At 38.7% G+C, this 14,591-nt stretch overlaps 1 protein-coding gene across 1 annotated transcript in view; it reads left to right on the forward strand.

The window, feature by feature from the left end:
- The window catches only part of cacna1bb (calcium channel, voltage-dependent, N type, alpha 1B subunit, b), a 177,110-nt gene that overhangs the window by 151,679 nt on the left and 10,840 nt on the right, over positions 1-14,591 (forward strand). Inside the window, 9 exon segments of the mRNA XM_062434601.1 lie at positions 46-111; positions 2,826-2,917; positions 3,024-3,174; positions 3,971-4,098; positions 5,354-5,450; positions 11,275-11,380; positions 11,512-11,619; positions 12,392-12,501; positions 13,452-13,654. Coding sequence (XP_062290585.1) covers positions 46-111; positions 2,826-2,917; positions 3,024-3,174; positions 3,971-4,098; positions 5,354-5,450; positions 11,275-11,380; positions 11,512-11,619; positions 12,392-12,501; positions 13,452-13,654 — 1,061 coding nt within the window.

Genomic DNA, 14,591 nt, shown 5'->3' on the forward strand with positions numbered 1-14,591 from the left:
TGTGCTCTGTGTGTCTTTAACTTATATTTGTGTGTTTGTTTTAAGGCCCTGCCGTATGTGTGCCTGCTCATCGCCATGCTGTTCTTCATCTATGCCATCATTGGGATGCAGGTGAGTTGTGACCAATTTGACTAAAACAAGTCTGAATGTAATGATCCAGGGTAAATGTGCATTTTTCATTAGCCCATCATTCAAAGTCTTTACACAGGTACACCCATGGTTCACACCCACAGGTGTTTTTACCTGTCCTGGCCAGTTAGACCCCCTGTCAGGACTGTGTGGGAATCTACACAGTGCTTCTCCTGTTAGTTTTGCACTGAGGAGGCACTAGCTTAGTATTATAAGTAGTAGTACTGCATATTTTGCGACGTCATATACAGTATTTCCCAGTGTAGCTCCACCCAGCTTCAACGTGAGCAGCAGTCAAATCAGTCAGAATAAGAACCAGAATGATTTAATAAAAACAAATAATGCAGTAATGCAAAAATCCTCTTGGCTGATGTATTTATTTGTGGTTATTTTATCTGTTAACTAATGTATTGGAGGCATATCATTGATTTACAAAGTGATTCAAATGTTTGGTCGTAACTGGAGCCAGACCAATACTACATGTTTTAAGGTGATACTGATATTGTTTTTTTATTATATAAGACCATCATAGCTATACTGTATACTGGATGATAGTCTTTGGCCAGTATTTAGTCAAATATTTTACAGCTGTCAGTGTTCTCTTATGGATAAACTATACAATGGGGAGACTACTTCAAACATATTTTATCATTTCTGTTCATAAATGTTTGTTACTCATCGGTTGACATATACTGATAGAGCTGCAATAAGTAATATTGGTCGATATATCAGCCTGATAGATCAGTCTAGGTCTACAACAGACACGCTAGCAAACGAAAAGTAGCTTTCCTAATGCTATGGTATACACTTTGGTATTAACAATTCTCAGAATAACTTGTTAAATTCCTGACCTTAAACTACAGTATATCAGAAACTAATTAAGACTGTGGCTAGTGGCTCAAAATAATTACATCTGGTCTCCATAGGGCTTATTATGAGTCTGTTTTAGTACATCTGTGAAAAATGTCCTTGTACAGTACAGAAATATGCCATTTCTAGGCTTTTTGATATGAGAGTTGTTGTGCCGATCACAGACTTGGCCTCACAGTGATCACACCTGTTACAATGTCTTTTATGGCTTTGTGGGTATTGATCTACTTGGACAACTTATTACATCTGGCTGTTACACTAGAAGGCTGGCTGGCAGTCTACAGAGGGGAAGTTTACACAAACTGAGGCCATCTCTCCTCCAGAGACAGATAAAGAAATGGACAATAAAAGTAACATCTGTACGGTTGTGATCCAACGCCCCAAAATATAAAATATCTTTGTAAACCTTATAATTTACAAATCTTTTGGGATTTTGTAGATTAGGGCTTCATTCAACTCCACTGTGAGGCCATAGTTTGTGCTGTTGTTGTGTAAGATTACATTTATTGCAAAGTGTTTTGCATCATTTCCGCCACTACAACAACACCACAAACCTACGCCTCTAAAATTTCAACAGAGCTGAACTGACGCATATCTGACGCAGTCAATGAAAATGTTATATTGGAAGCTTCACAAACCCAGTATGTATTGCAGGGCTTCTGCATTGGATTGCATAATATTGAACAGGCATTACTTTAATTCTATCCACCTCCTGTTGATTAAACCTTCAGATCCGAGAGCCCGAGAGTAAGTCATCTAAACGTTATACATCATAAAAAGAAAGATAACACATTTATAAATTAAGAGTAACCTAAAAGTATTTTTTTAATTGCTACTATTAAATTAGCATATTGCATAATTCTGCTGGCCCTCTTTCTATAAGGACATAAAACCCTTTTTACATTTTTATTTTTAGGTTTTTAGGTATGAAAGTTAAAAGATTAACTACTTTTGATTCCTCTCATAGGTGAGATTGTTTATAGTGCTGAAAGTGTAACTAGTTGTTGTGTTAGGGGTCAAGATGCCACATGCATATTTACATGACGGCTGTCAGAGTTCTCCTGGGTCCAGCAGATAGTTTTTTATAGGCTAGCAGCATGGACACACCCAGGGGCAAATTGCTATTTAAAAGGAAGCCCCAGGGTAATTTTTACTGGACTTACAGTACTCAACCTGTGTCAGTTATCAACTCTTTGTCTTTCTCAGTTCATTTTCAATGCAAATCAATTAAGCTTTATTGGTTTGACTTTTAGAATAAAAACATGTTGCCAAAGCGTATTCCGAGTACAGTACAGGTAAATAATTAAATTATAGTACATACAGATAGTACATAAAATAACCAATTAAAGACATATTTTAGCAAAGCTGTCACTGATTCAGAAAACAAACAATTTGCTTTGTTGACATAACTGTTGTGTAATTAAGTACAGTGCTATTAAAGTAGTTGTTTGTAGTAGTAGTAGTAGTTTGTTCAAGAGCTACCATACAGGCATAAAAAATAAAAACAAACTATGTATGCATAATATGCTGTATTAGTATATAGTAAACTATGTACTACTGTTATAATACTACTATAAAATAAAATCAATTAATTTTTTTAAATTCTTTCTACCCATAACAAAATGGTTGAAACTCACCATGAAATTCAATCTTGTCACAAACCAGTCAGAACAGACTGGGCTCTTTGGGAGGGGAGCCTTAAAGAGACAGGGGGTTAAACAGCCTGTTTCAGAAAGAGGCTGAACTGAGGAGACGTGGAAATGGACATAATAGGTCACCTTTACATTTTTGGCTTTGTATTCATTAAACATCTCCTGCTGCCTCAGGTGTTTGGTAACATCGACCTAAATGAAGAAACTGCCATCAATCACCACAACAACTTCCAGACCTTTTTACAGGCTTTGACCCTCCTCTTCAGGTAATCCTGCTTCCAGCTACTCAAAGTTCTGACACCACAATAATAAAACTGTGTGTATTTGTTTGTCTGTGTGTGTGTACTTTACTGTGATTTGTGTGTGTTTCAGGAGTGCGACCGGCGAGGCGTGGCATGAGATCATGTTATCGTGTCTCAGTAACCGGCCGTGTCATAAGGATTCAGGAACTTTGGGGAAGGAGTGCGGGAGTGACTTTGCCTACTTCTACTTTGTCTCCTTCATTTTCCTCTGCTCCTTCCTGGTCAGTGCTGTGTCCTGTCTGCTCCAACTGAAAGATAATATAAGACATTTGGGGGTTTGCATGTTTTGGCTGGTGAAAGAATTTGTAAAAAAAACATATGCACAAAAAATGGCATTTATAATCAGATCTTCACCTTAACATTTGCATTATTGATTTAAAAGAAAATACAATTTCCACACATTTTAAAACAGCAAAACCTTATTAAGTCATGGTTTGGTTTTACATTAAAAATAGTCAGCCCTAATTATTACCAACAGTTGCAAAATGGTGCCAGTATACTGTAATGCATTTGCAAGAAGGGTTAAGTATGAAAAGTGTTTAATACCTACCTGGGAGACACATGTAGGAAATCGACCTAAAACTACATGATTTGCAAAATGGTCAGCAATAATTCAAAATATGTAATTTGCAGTTTTTGGGCTAAAAACATGCAAAACCCACTATAATGTAGTTGTTAGCAGATGTAAGTGTTTCTTAAGGTATTTGCTAACTCCTATGGGCACAGATAAGTGACTGCTAGGATAAAAAATGATATGTGAAATCTAATGATTTAGTAAAACACAACTGTAAATATGTAACATATGTCTTAATATGAGTTAAAATAATTTTCTTTAATAATCATGAAATATCCTTGAATGGACTTGTAACTACATTAGTTTGTATTGTAAACCCTGCTTATAAATGATAACCAGGGGGATCTTACTGTAAGTAAAGTGCCTTTCTTAATTATATTCTTTTTAGCATTCAAACAAATTATTATAATTTTAATGTGTGCTCTCATGTTTTCATTCATCAGATGCTGAACCTATTTGTTGCTGTCATCATGGATAACTTTGAGTACCTAACCAGGGACGCCTCCATCCTGGGGCCTCATCACCTTGATGAATTTATCCGCGTGTGGGCGGAGTACGACCCTGCTGCCTGGTAGGTGCTTTTGCTGATCTCTGACTAGTACAGCTGTAGTCTCCAGTGTGAGCCAGTGTCAGTGTTACAGAGGAGGGGGTCTGTTTTTAGAAGAGAGGGAGACTAGGAGACAGGAAACTCTCAGTATGCCTTGTGAGTTCCAGCAGGATGACTCCGTGACGTGGAACTGGAAAAATCCCATCTTAGCTGCGGTGGGTGAATGACATTAAGCCTGAGCCCGGAGTGTTGGCTGAGGATGGTGACGAGCCCCCTGTTGGCCGGACTGATGCATGTAAATCCAGTGTTCTGCTTGGCGTCCACCCAGCCCTCCTCACCGCTAAGCCGGCGGGCTCTAAAGCTTCTCAGTTTGTCACTGTGGAGTGAAGAAAAACTTCTTTCTATCCCATCTACAGGGGCAGGTTTATATCAGCGACCCCTCTGCCCCTCACACAGACGCTGTTTAACTGAACTAAAGGACAATGCAAGTATTGAGGGAGACAGTGAGGCGTAATCTGTCTCAGATTATGCAAGGCTCATTAAGTTTTAACGAAGAAGTCGCAGGAGCCTTGTCAGTGAGTCAGGACTCCAGGAGAGGTGTGAGATGTGAAATTATAAAATTGCCATCACCTGACAGACATTACGGGGGAGGAATTATTATTTAGTCCTTTGAATATACATGAGCTGCTCTCAGAGAGGTACCTGAAGAAACATTCAGCATATTTTCAACTAGCTTTTATCATTATCTCAGGTTGCAGCAAGGAGTATATTTAGGTTTTTACTGATTGGTTTAAATTATTCTCACCTGATTTTTTATGTTCCATACACATGCAAACGAAAATGACCACTTAAATGTATTTTGAACATAGGTTGCCATGTACATGTATTTTTTGTGGGAATTTGGGGGTTTGAGAGGGAGGTTTATGTATTAGAAATTTACAAAAAATAATTAAGAATTCAGGATATCCCTACCAGAATTGAATTCCTCTTAAACAGCATTTTAGACCTTCAAGTGGGGGAATAAAGGAAATATACAGTCATTAAACTCAAGTATAATATAATGGGTGAAATCGCAGTAGAGCTGGTGACAATGTGCACAAAATTGCATGAAAATTAAATATTTTATTCATATTTTTGTATTAAATATTCCAGTGTATTTTGTGTCTTAATGCTGTTACTTAAATATTGGTGCTCTTTAACAGATTTTCAATAGACAGATGGATAGATGTTATGGAATAACCTGTGACCTAATGTCTTAAACATGTCTTATCTTTTTCAGCGGGAGGATATGCTATCAGGATATGTACAAATTGTTGCGTTTTATCTCGCCTCCCCTGGGCCTTGGGAAGAAGTGCCCTAACAGGGTGGCTTATAAGGTTTGCACTCTCACACAGTCCCTTTGGTTTTCAAAGGGGCTGTGATGGTTTAGGACTGTGAATATCTGTATGTCATTCCCTGCGCTGCCGGAGAATGACCTGACCACACATGCATATAAACATGCATCAATCCTCCACTAACCAGCTGGCAGGTAACCATAGCGAGTGTAGGAAACAATGCCGCAAGTCAGGCTCAAACAAAAGGCATCAGATGCGATGTCTAAGTTTGTTTCCCCCGCTTCTAAACACAGGAGTGAAAGAAGAGTGGGTAGTGAAAAGAGAGCATTGTGTGCTTTGTTTCCACTTTGGTTACTGCTGATGTTTCTTAGCATGCAAAAAACAGAGGGCATCTTAAAAGAATACTCCACCAAAAATCCGTCTTTTGAGTGTTAGATATCAACACCTTGAAGGGTTTCCCTGAATAGTTTGTAGCTGCTCTTTTGTGAAGGGCAATAACTGTAGTCAGGTTGCATTATAAAGGTTTCTAATGACCCAGAGGCATGTGAAAATAACAAAAACAAACAAAAAACATCAGAATTAACACAAAATAATGTATATCCAACCACCTTTTCAGCATATTTCACTTCTCCTTTGTTGAACAATGTGTGTGAACTTTTTGTTTTTTGGTCCAAAGCACAGGAGCATTAATTTCCTCTTGCTGATATTTACTGATACAAATCTTGTTTATTGGACGTAATGACTCAAATTATCATTATTCACTCAGTCCTTTGTAATGTTTGTTACCCATATTCATTATTTGTAAAACATATTCATGGTTTTACAGTAATTTTGGGTATAAGCATATCACATATCATAAGCATATCACATGACCTGCAGTACCACTACACAAAAATTCCAGCAGTTTTCACTGACTCTTTGGGACTTGACATGCCCACCAAATTGTCTGTGTTTCTTTAATAATGTCAATTTTATTTAATTTCACTTGAGGACTTATCTTGATGTGTTTAGTATAGCTAGAGTTTGAACAATTGTTCTAGTAATTTTTCACACTGTTGCCTCCTAGTTGTGCTAAAACATGTGTGTATTTAGCAGTCTATTGAAAAAGTGGCACTTTTTAGAAGGAATAGGAATAGTTAGAGAAGTTTGGATGTTTTGATACTTTTTATGCTCTAAAACTAGGTTCACTACTGTGAATCCAAACCACAAACTTTTCAGAGCCACTTTTCACACAGATGTTGAGTGTGTGATTCTCAAAAGGTTTTCGGTGGTTATTCCTTTAACACAAAAATGCCCTCTAATTTCCAAACGCATACCCTCTACCAGGATCCCTCCATCCAGCATCTCTATGCAGGCGATCCTCCAGGGGATCCTCCGGAATATCTTCCCCCTTCTTCCTCATCTGGGATCCATTCCTGAATCCTCAAATCCAACGAGGATTCCAGATCATGATATCCTGGAAATCTTATTAACAAGGATTTCTGTGTTTTCCTCTCTCTCCCCTCCCATTCTCTCTTTTGTGTTTTGCCACTTTCTGTTACAATGTAACTCCCCTTACTCCTTTTAACCCCTACTCCATCTCACCTGGGAAATCTTCATTCCTCCTTCCATGGTCTCCTACCACCTTTCCCCCCGGGAAGTGGCCGTATGGTTTACCGCGATATGTACAAGATGCTTCGAGACATGTCCCCTCCACTAGGTTTGGGAAAGAAATGTCCACCTCGGGTCGCCTATAAGGTAGAATCACTCCTTCCTCCTCCTTCTCCACCCTCTTGCAGTCACTGCTGGTTTCCTGCTTCCACCTGTCACACATCTTCTGGCTTCTGTCACTGTGTCACAGTCAGTATCTTCTGGACTGCTGTTGTATTGTTCTTTCTGTTGATCTGTGAAGCTCTGTGGCCTTGTCCTGCTCTGTGAAGGTTTGTTGTACATTGTGTTCAATGTAGGGCCATGTAACACTGATTCATAAAAAAAGAAGAGCAGGGTGGAATTACAGTAGATGTTTTTCACCCCCAGGCAAACATTTTATTATTCAAGGCAGACCATAGATGTATTTGTGAGATCAAGGCAAATACCCTGAATATGCAACCTTACCTAATGGATAACTGGTAAAAAAAGAAATTTAGTACAGACATTCTTGGTGTCTAGTGGATAAATGTACTAATTTTGGTGAGGCTGACTATTCATCTAGCACTGTCATGAAGTTCAAACATTTCCTTTTCAGACTGACATGTCTTAACAACTTTCGGATGGATTGCCATAAAAATTTGATAGACACATTCATGTTCCCCTCAAGATGAATCGGAACAACTTTGGTCATCCTTTATAGCTCCATACCTCCATCTTCAGGTTTAGATTTCCTTTTGTCCAATACTTTGTTTTATAACCATTAACACTGACATTGTAAGCGTGTTAGTTAACATTATGTTGCCTAGTGCAGATGTAGACTGTCAAGCCCCTTTCAGGCATAGATCCTGGTAAATTATTGGGATAAACTTTCACACACCGCTAGTGATTTTCTGTATTCTCACATGCAGCTGCATTCAGTAACATTTCCATACATGCCATGACATTGCCGGAATAGTTGGAACAAGGGACAGTCAAACAGAGGGCAGTCATGCAACACTTACAGATACCAACTACGATAATACTTAACAGAAGAAGAGGATGGGGCGGGGGCAAGGCAGGATGTATGTGTAGACATCTCCTGTTTCCAGCAACAAGGTTGGAGATGTTGTTTGGTACCAATGTTCTTATAATGTATTTGATATTTAACAAGTTTGCGAGACAAATCACCTGCAAAGGCATTGTCAAGGCAAAAAATAACAAGTCACAGATACAAATACATCATCAGTAAAGTATTGTGGTTAGTTCGCTTGCTCCACGTGAAAGCGTCTTTTGTCAGACAGACGTCTTTACGTACTTGTCCCTGCAATGTTTCCGCTTCCATTTACAACTGTTCAACCATACTAGCATTGTCCCTGAAAAATGAGTAGGTGTTGAGGTGGGAAATTGGCAGTACAGATTTCCCTGAAAGTCACACATGACCCCATGCAGGTAATGTCCCTGAACATTTCAGGGGTAGACTGTATGTGTGAAAGGGGCTTAGGCTTGTTTTCTGAAAGGTTTCAGTGTTTATGTGGCTGAATCATGGAGTAATGTAGCAAATGTTTAAGTCACAAGTGGGGCTAGTGGAGACCAAAATATGAGCTAAAAAGATAGACTAGAATATTGATCTCAGTTATGTCAGATGGAGGGAAATGCAACTCCAAATGAAAGATGATGTTGCTCTGTCTACTGGATATGTTATACTGCCCTCTAATGGCCAAAATCTGATCATAGCAGGTGGATTACATCTAGATTGATATCCAGGATTTATTGAGTGATTTCTAAACACTGCAGGATACTGTAGTATAATTTAGAACACTTTCACCAAAGCAACATGGGCACACATGTCCCACGATTTAATATGAGACTTGTCTACTAGTGAAGTTGGAGTCATGTATTCAGCTCAGCAGTCCTCAGGTAGTCCCCGTGCCAGCTGCTTACCTTTTACATGAAGACTTAATGTGAGTGGTTCCAGTGTATGCACAGCTGTCTAAATGAATTATATTTAAATCAGCCCTGCCCTTGCCCCAGTTAAAAATGTCTGGGTCTGATGTGGTCGCATCTCCAAATATAACTCTTGTTTTTGTGAATCAAGAGGGAAAGACGTGAAGAAAGATACAGAGAGCTGTGGTGCACTTGAGAGCAAGGCTAGCATTTTTTTCCTCCCCCATCCCCATTTTTCTGTTTTTTTCCTCTAGTCTTCTTTGCCGTTGATCACGCTCCTTGTTAACCTCCCTTCTTAATGAACACATCTTCCCCTGATAGTCACAATTGTCCCTGTTACCCTCTAGTTTCTGGTTTAATGTTCTGTCTTCAGGCTAAGCTTCACTCTGTCTTTTGAATGATCTTTCTTTCACCCTCCCTAGGGAGTTTTTAGAGTGTCTTTTCCTCTCTGTAACTTCACTGTGTGTAATGTGTGTGCATCTTAAGGTCTGCAAGCATGTGTCCCCCTGCATTTTGTGCTTTTTGGAGGTGTGTTTCTTTATGTATTTGTTGCTGTAGCAGCTGCCATTCTTCTGCTCTCTGTTTCTGGGGAAAAAAAGATGCAAGACTTTACATGCGTAGATGCTTTCCAGCTAAGGCACTTACTCCCCCTCCTCCTCGTCCTTCTCCTCCTCCTCATCTGTTCCATGTCTCTCTTCTCTCTATCTCTTCATCTGTATTGTTATGCTCCCAGAGTGAATATACTCGCTCTCTTTCCCCCACATCTCTGTTTTGCCTCCACTTGGCTTTAAGAAAATGAAAACCATCAGCCACAGTTTTCTTTTCTTCTCAAATGTTTCTGATGTTTCTAGTTTCGCTTTCACTTTCCATTAGCTCTTGTCTTTTTTGTGTAAAAAAAAAAAGGGTCTGTATCCCACATATGCCTCCACCACCCCCCCAACCTCACTGTGAATTTGGTGCACTAATTCAAACATGCATGTGTGTACGTATTAATTAAATGCAGCATTGATCCAAAAGCCCTGCATGCAGTGGATTTATGTCACTTTCTACTATGTATTATGAATGCTCTTTTATGCCTTTTGATGATTTAGATACGTTTCATAACCTAATGTAGAAATAATGATTAACTCATAATAATTGAGCCTCTTTGCTGCCTAGTAGTTGTTACCTATTATTTTCACAACTTTGAACTGTTGAGCTTCAACAATCTATTAGAATTTTTTTTCTTCTGTTAACCAATTGATAATTAATTCTAAAAAATAGCAGAAAATGGTTAAAACTGAGATCACATGATCACAATTTCCCAAAGCTCAAGTTGACACGTTTAAGTCTAATCAACAAACCCAAAGATGTTCCAGTTATAGTGATAAGAAACAGTGAAAAGCAACACATCTTGATATCTTTTTGCTTGATAAGTGACTGAAATGATGAATCCTTTGTTAAAATCTAAATTATATCCTGAAATCAGGTTTAAATCTCTTGATTCAAGTGTCTTAAGTGTAATAATAGTTTGATGGTTAGTCTTCTTCTTCCAGAGATGCGTGTCCACCAGCAACCCATCTTTTCTCCTCTGGCTTCTTTAAGTCAGTATTTTTCATAATGTACGAATGTACGAATGTACTGCAGTGTGTTTACAGCAACAGTGAGAGCTTAGCATGTTCACAGAGCTCAGTGCTAAGCATCACAAACTAATCATATTTTAGCTTTTCGCAGAAGTGTGCTACACTTCCAGTGGATTTACAACAGTCTCATAGCAACAACAGCATCCATAAACAGCTCAGAGCTCCCTGCTTTCATCTATTTAGTGCTATTAGCTTAAAATAAGAGTCAGAGAGAGTGTGGCTTCATCTGCAACGACTGAAGTAATCGATTCATACATTGACAGAAGATCAACAATAATATTCCTAACTGATTAATCCATCCTTTATCAAGCAAGAATGCAAAACAGTTTCTGATTCTACCTTCTCAAATGTACTGCTTTTCTCTATTTTATGTCATACTAAACTGAATATCTTTGGGTTTTGGTAGACTTAACCATTAATTGGCCACTCAGAAAAACAACTGAAAGATTATTTGTTAATAAAAATAATAATTAAATATATAATAAAACATGACTGTGGATATTCTTCACCAGCTGTTTTAATCACTGATAAAGTTCCTATATATGCTAGACTCAGTTATACAAAGAAAGTACTAATTGTTGCCAAATTTTGAAACAGCTTTCATTTTAATTTAGCTTATAACTACATCTCTGAGCTCTTGATCGATTGTTGCTGGTTCACTGCCCCGCCTCTTCTGCTTTCCTTCCTCTCAGCGATTGGTTAAGATGAACATGCCCATCGCCGATGACAACACAGTGCATTTCACCTCCACGCTGATGGCCCTGATCCGCACAGCCCTGGAGATCAAACTGGCATCTGGTGAGAGACTCGAACTACAAAATCCAAAACCCCTCGCTGACGGCGACGACTGGCGGCTGTGACGTTAATATGAACGGCGCTAGTCGCTGCAGTGCAGATTTGATTTGACATGTTTGTGGGCCCGTCCACAGGGGTCCTGGCGCAGCATTTGTGTGACGTCGACCTGAAGAGGGAGATAAACCGAGTTTGGCCCAGCCTGTCGCAGAAGACGGTCGACCTGCTGGTGACGCCACATAAATGTAAGCCACGGTTCAGCTGAAACTCAGTTGCTTGCTTTTCTCTTGAACTCTTTCCAATTACTTCATCCTTCTTTTATGGCTTTGCACCACATAAACTACTTTTGCTGGACAATTTAGTCTGTTATTGAGTCCTAAAAGTCAAGTTTTTGTGGTCAAACGACTTTCCAACTTTCCAATGCAGATTATCTCAAGAGTTTTACAGATTTGGGTTTCATTTTACTAGAGCACTAATGTCATTGTTGTATTTTTTCAGGTACTGATACACTTGTAGATGGGTCTTTTGTTTTGGTAACTTGTTAACATAATCTCACTACCATGGCAGTTTTTGTTGTTTAAAAAAAAAAAAAACTTTTAACACTTTTGGGACTACATATATGAGAATTGTGTGTGTAATTGGAGTATTTTGTTTGTTATAGTCCATAAAAGTCCACAAAAGCCTTACTTTTTCAATTTAGGATTTATTCTAGTGCAGTAATATATTTTATTTCATTTTCATTTAAGATATGAATTTACAAAAAATTGCTGAAACCGGTTTAAAACAGTTTGATGGTTCAACAGAAGACATACATTACTTAATAAACTGCACATGTTTACGGTGTGGTCCTTTACTTACTGGTTTTCTAGTAAATTTAACAGTACTGCTCAGCTGACACCCACCTGACCAGGGATATTCTGTTTGTCTTATTCTCTGAGTTGCACTTTGTTACTCGTCTGGCGCCATCTACTGCCCGTATAGAGGAACTGTCTCTCACTCTGCTCTCTCCTCTTCTAGACAATGAGCTGACTGTGGGGAAAGTCTACGCCGCTCTAATGATCTTTGACTACTATAAGCAGAATCGTGCCAAGAGGCTCCAGCAGCAGAACCCTTCAGCAGGACCTACAGTATGTTGGATAAAGCTCAGTGGTGGTTTAGGCAGGAAATGAATTCTATTACTCAATATGGGGAGTGGGTTAATCCTACATTTGGATGGTATTGTCTATAAAATTGTTTTCTAGTGCCAACTAAACAAGCATGACATAACTGCATGATGTTTAAAGGGACTAGCACATCAAGTGTCTTATTTTAGTGTTGTCATATTGCTCTTTGTAGTCTTATCTGACGACATTAACCTCCTGAATTTAACTGAATTAAGAGACAAATAATCTTGTTTTCTGACTCATTAACCTCAGTTCCTGCTCCGTAGTGGCTAGAATTTTTTTTAAATTTCATGAATCCTGTTGTCATATTTATTTTGCCTATTTTGGTGAATAATCTTGATGCTACCTAATTTTAATGTATTACAGGAATTATAGCAACTTTATTTGTTTATGTTGGTTGTCCTGCAACATAACAGAACAAGGTCTTTCAATTACATAAGCAATGTAGGCACATGCATGTCGTCCATTTTTCACAGTATTTAAAATTTGTCTGTACCATATTACCATATTATTATATAATACCATATTATGTTCATACAGCAGAGCTCTCACCAGGGCTCTACAGACTCTTTTTTGTTCTTAAAACACTTATAATAAAGCTGTCAAACGAGTGAGATCATTTTAATTGCTTTATATATGGATATGCATATAACTCATTTTAATACATGAATTTTTCATGGTGGGAAAGCAGCAACTTGCTTTCTGTTTCAAAATTCTGACACTTATTCTCACAAAATTCAATCTGGACTGGCTTGTTGGCTTGATGTTATAATTGGGAATTGTCCCATACACATACATAACACTACGTATCATTTTTGACGAAATAGTCACCATGTGACCGGTCATGATTATTTCACTATAATAAAGACACAATGTCAGTTTAATGGTTCAATTTATGTGTCTCTGTCCTGCAGAGTAAACTGGGGGCCTTGTTCCGTCCTGTGCTGCCCCTCACTAACATACAGGAAGTGGAACCGCCGTTCCCCAGTCCCAAATGGCCCCTGCCACCCAAACCTGAGCCAGAAGCCAAGTCAGAGGCTGTGCCCACTACCACCGCTCCACTGGTTAACAGGGACGCAATGTGAGTGACTGTCTTTTCTGTCCAGAACAGCATGAAGTGTTGTTAAATGGATATAACAGTTTTACCTTCCACTGAAAGAAAATGTTTTCCTCACTATTTAATTGGAATAGTGATTTTCACAAAATGAACTTTAGTTCCATTCTTGGAATAATTCCTTAAATCCAGTTTGTCTTAAAAATATACAGTTTTCTTGAAAACTTTCTAGAAACATTTTTAACATCACAATTTAACATTTATGTAGCAGATGCCTATGTCCAATGTGATTTAAATACATGCAGAGCAAGGGCTAAATAAATATGCAGTACACTCTCCAAGCAAACAACTACATTGCTTGCAGATATATATATTTTTTAGGTAATTAGGTATTAGTTCATGGGTTTGGTGGGGTGTTCCAGCTGTAGTCTCAAAAGGTTTTCAGCCTGCTGCGGAGGATGAAATGACTCTATTGTCCTGACTTCAGTGAGGAGTTTATTCTACCACTGTGGGCCTGAACAGAAAGCAGACTCAACAGAGATGAGGAGTTGGAGGGGTTCTTAGCGTGACAGGGTGGCCAGTCGTCCAAAGGCAGAGGAGTGCAATGTTTGCATGACAAGAGTAGAGTTTGACCACTGCTTGGACTTAAGAAGGAGCAGTTCGCTTCACTGCCTGTAGGCCAGCACCAGAGTCTTTAACTAGATACAGACTGCAACAAGGAGCTGGTGTGGTGAACAGAGAGGTCTAATGGCAAACACAAAGGCTCTAATGTGGAGGAATTTGCACTGGTCGATTGGTTCCCTTTACCTGAGTTTCAAATAGGGGGAATTACAAAAAAATATGTGGTTATCATCAGCATAGCAGTGGTAAGAGAGCCTCACCATAAAAACATCTGCTACAATAACAATTTCAATTTAAGGAGTTCATGTATCTAAGCAGGAACAAGATTAAAGTGACACTTCAGTGCACAGTATACAACTACATTATGGTTATAAGATAT

The sequence above is a fragment of the Scomber scombrus genome, chromosome 15, assembly GCF_963691925.1.
Source record: "Scomber scombrus chromosome 15, fScoSco1.1, whole genome shotgun sequence".
NCBI lineage: Eukaryota > Metazoa > Chordata > Actinopteri > Scombriformes > Scombridae > Scomber > Scomber scombrus.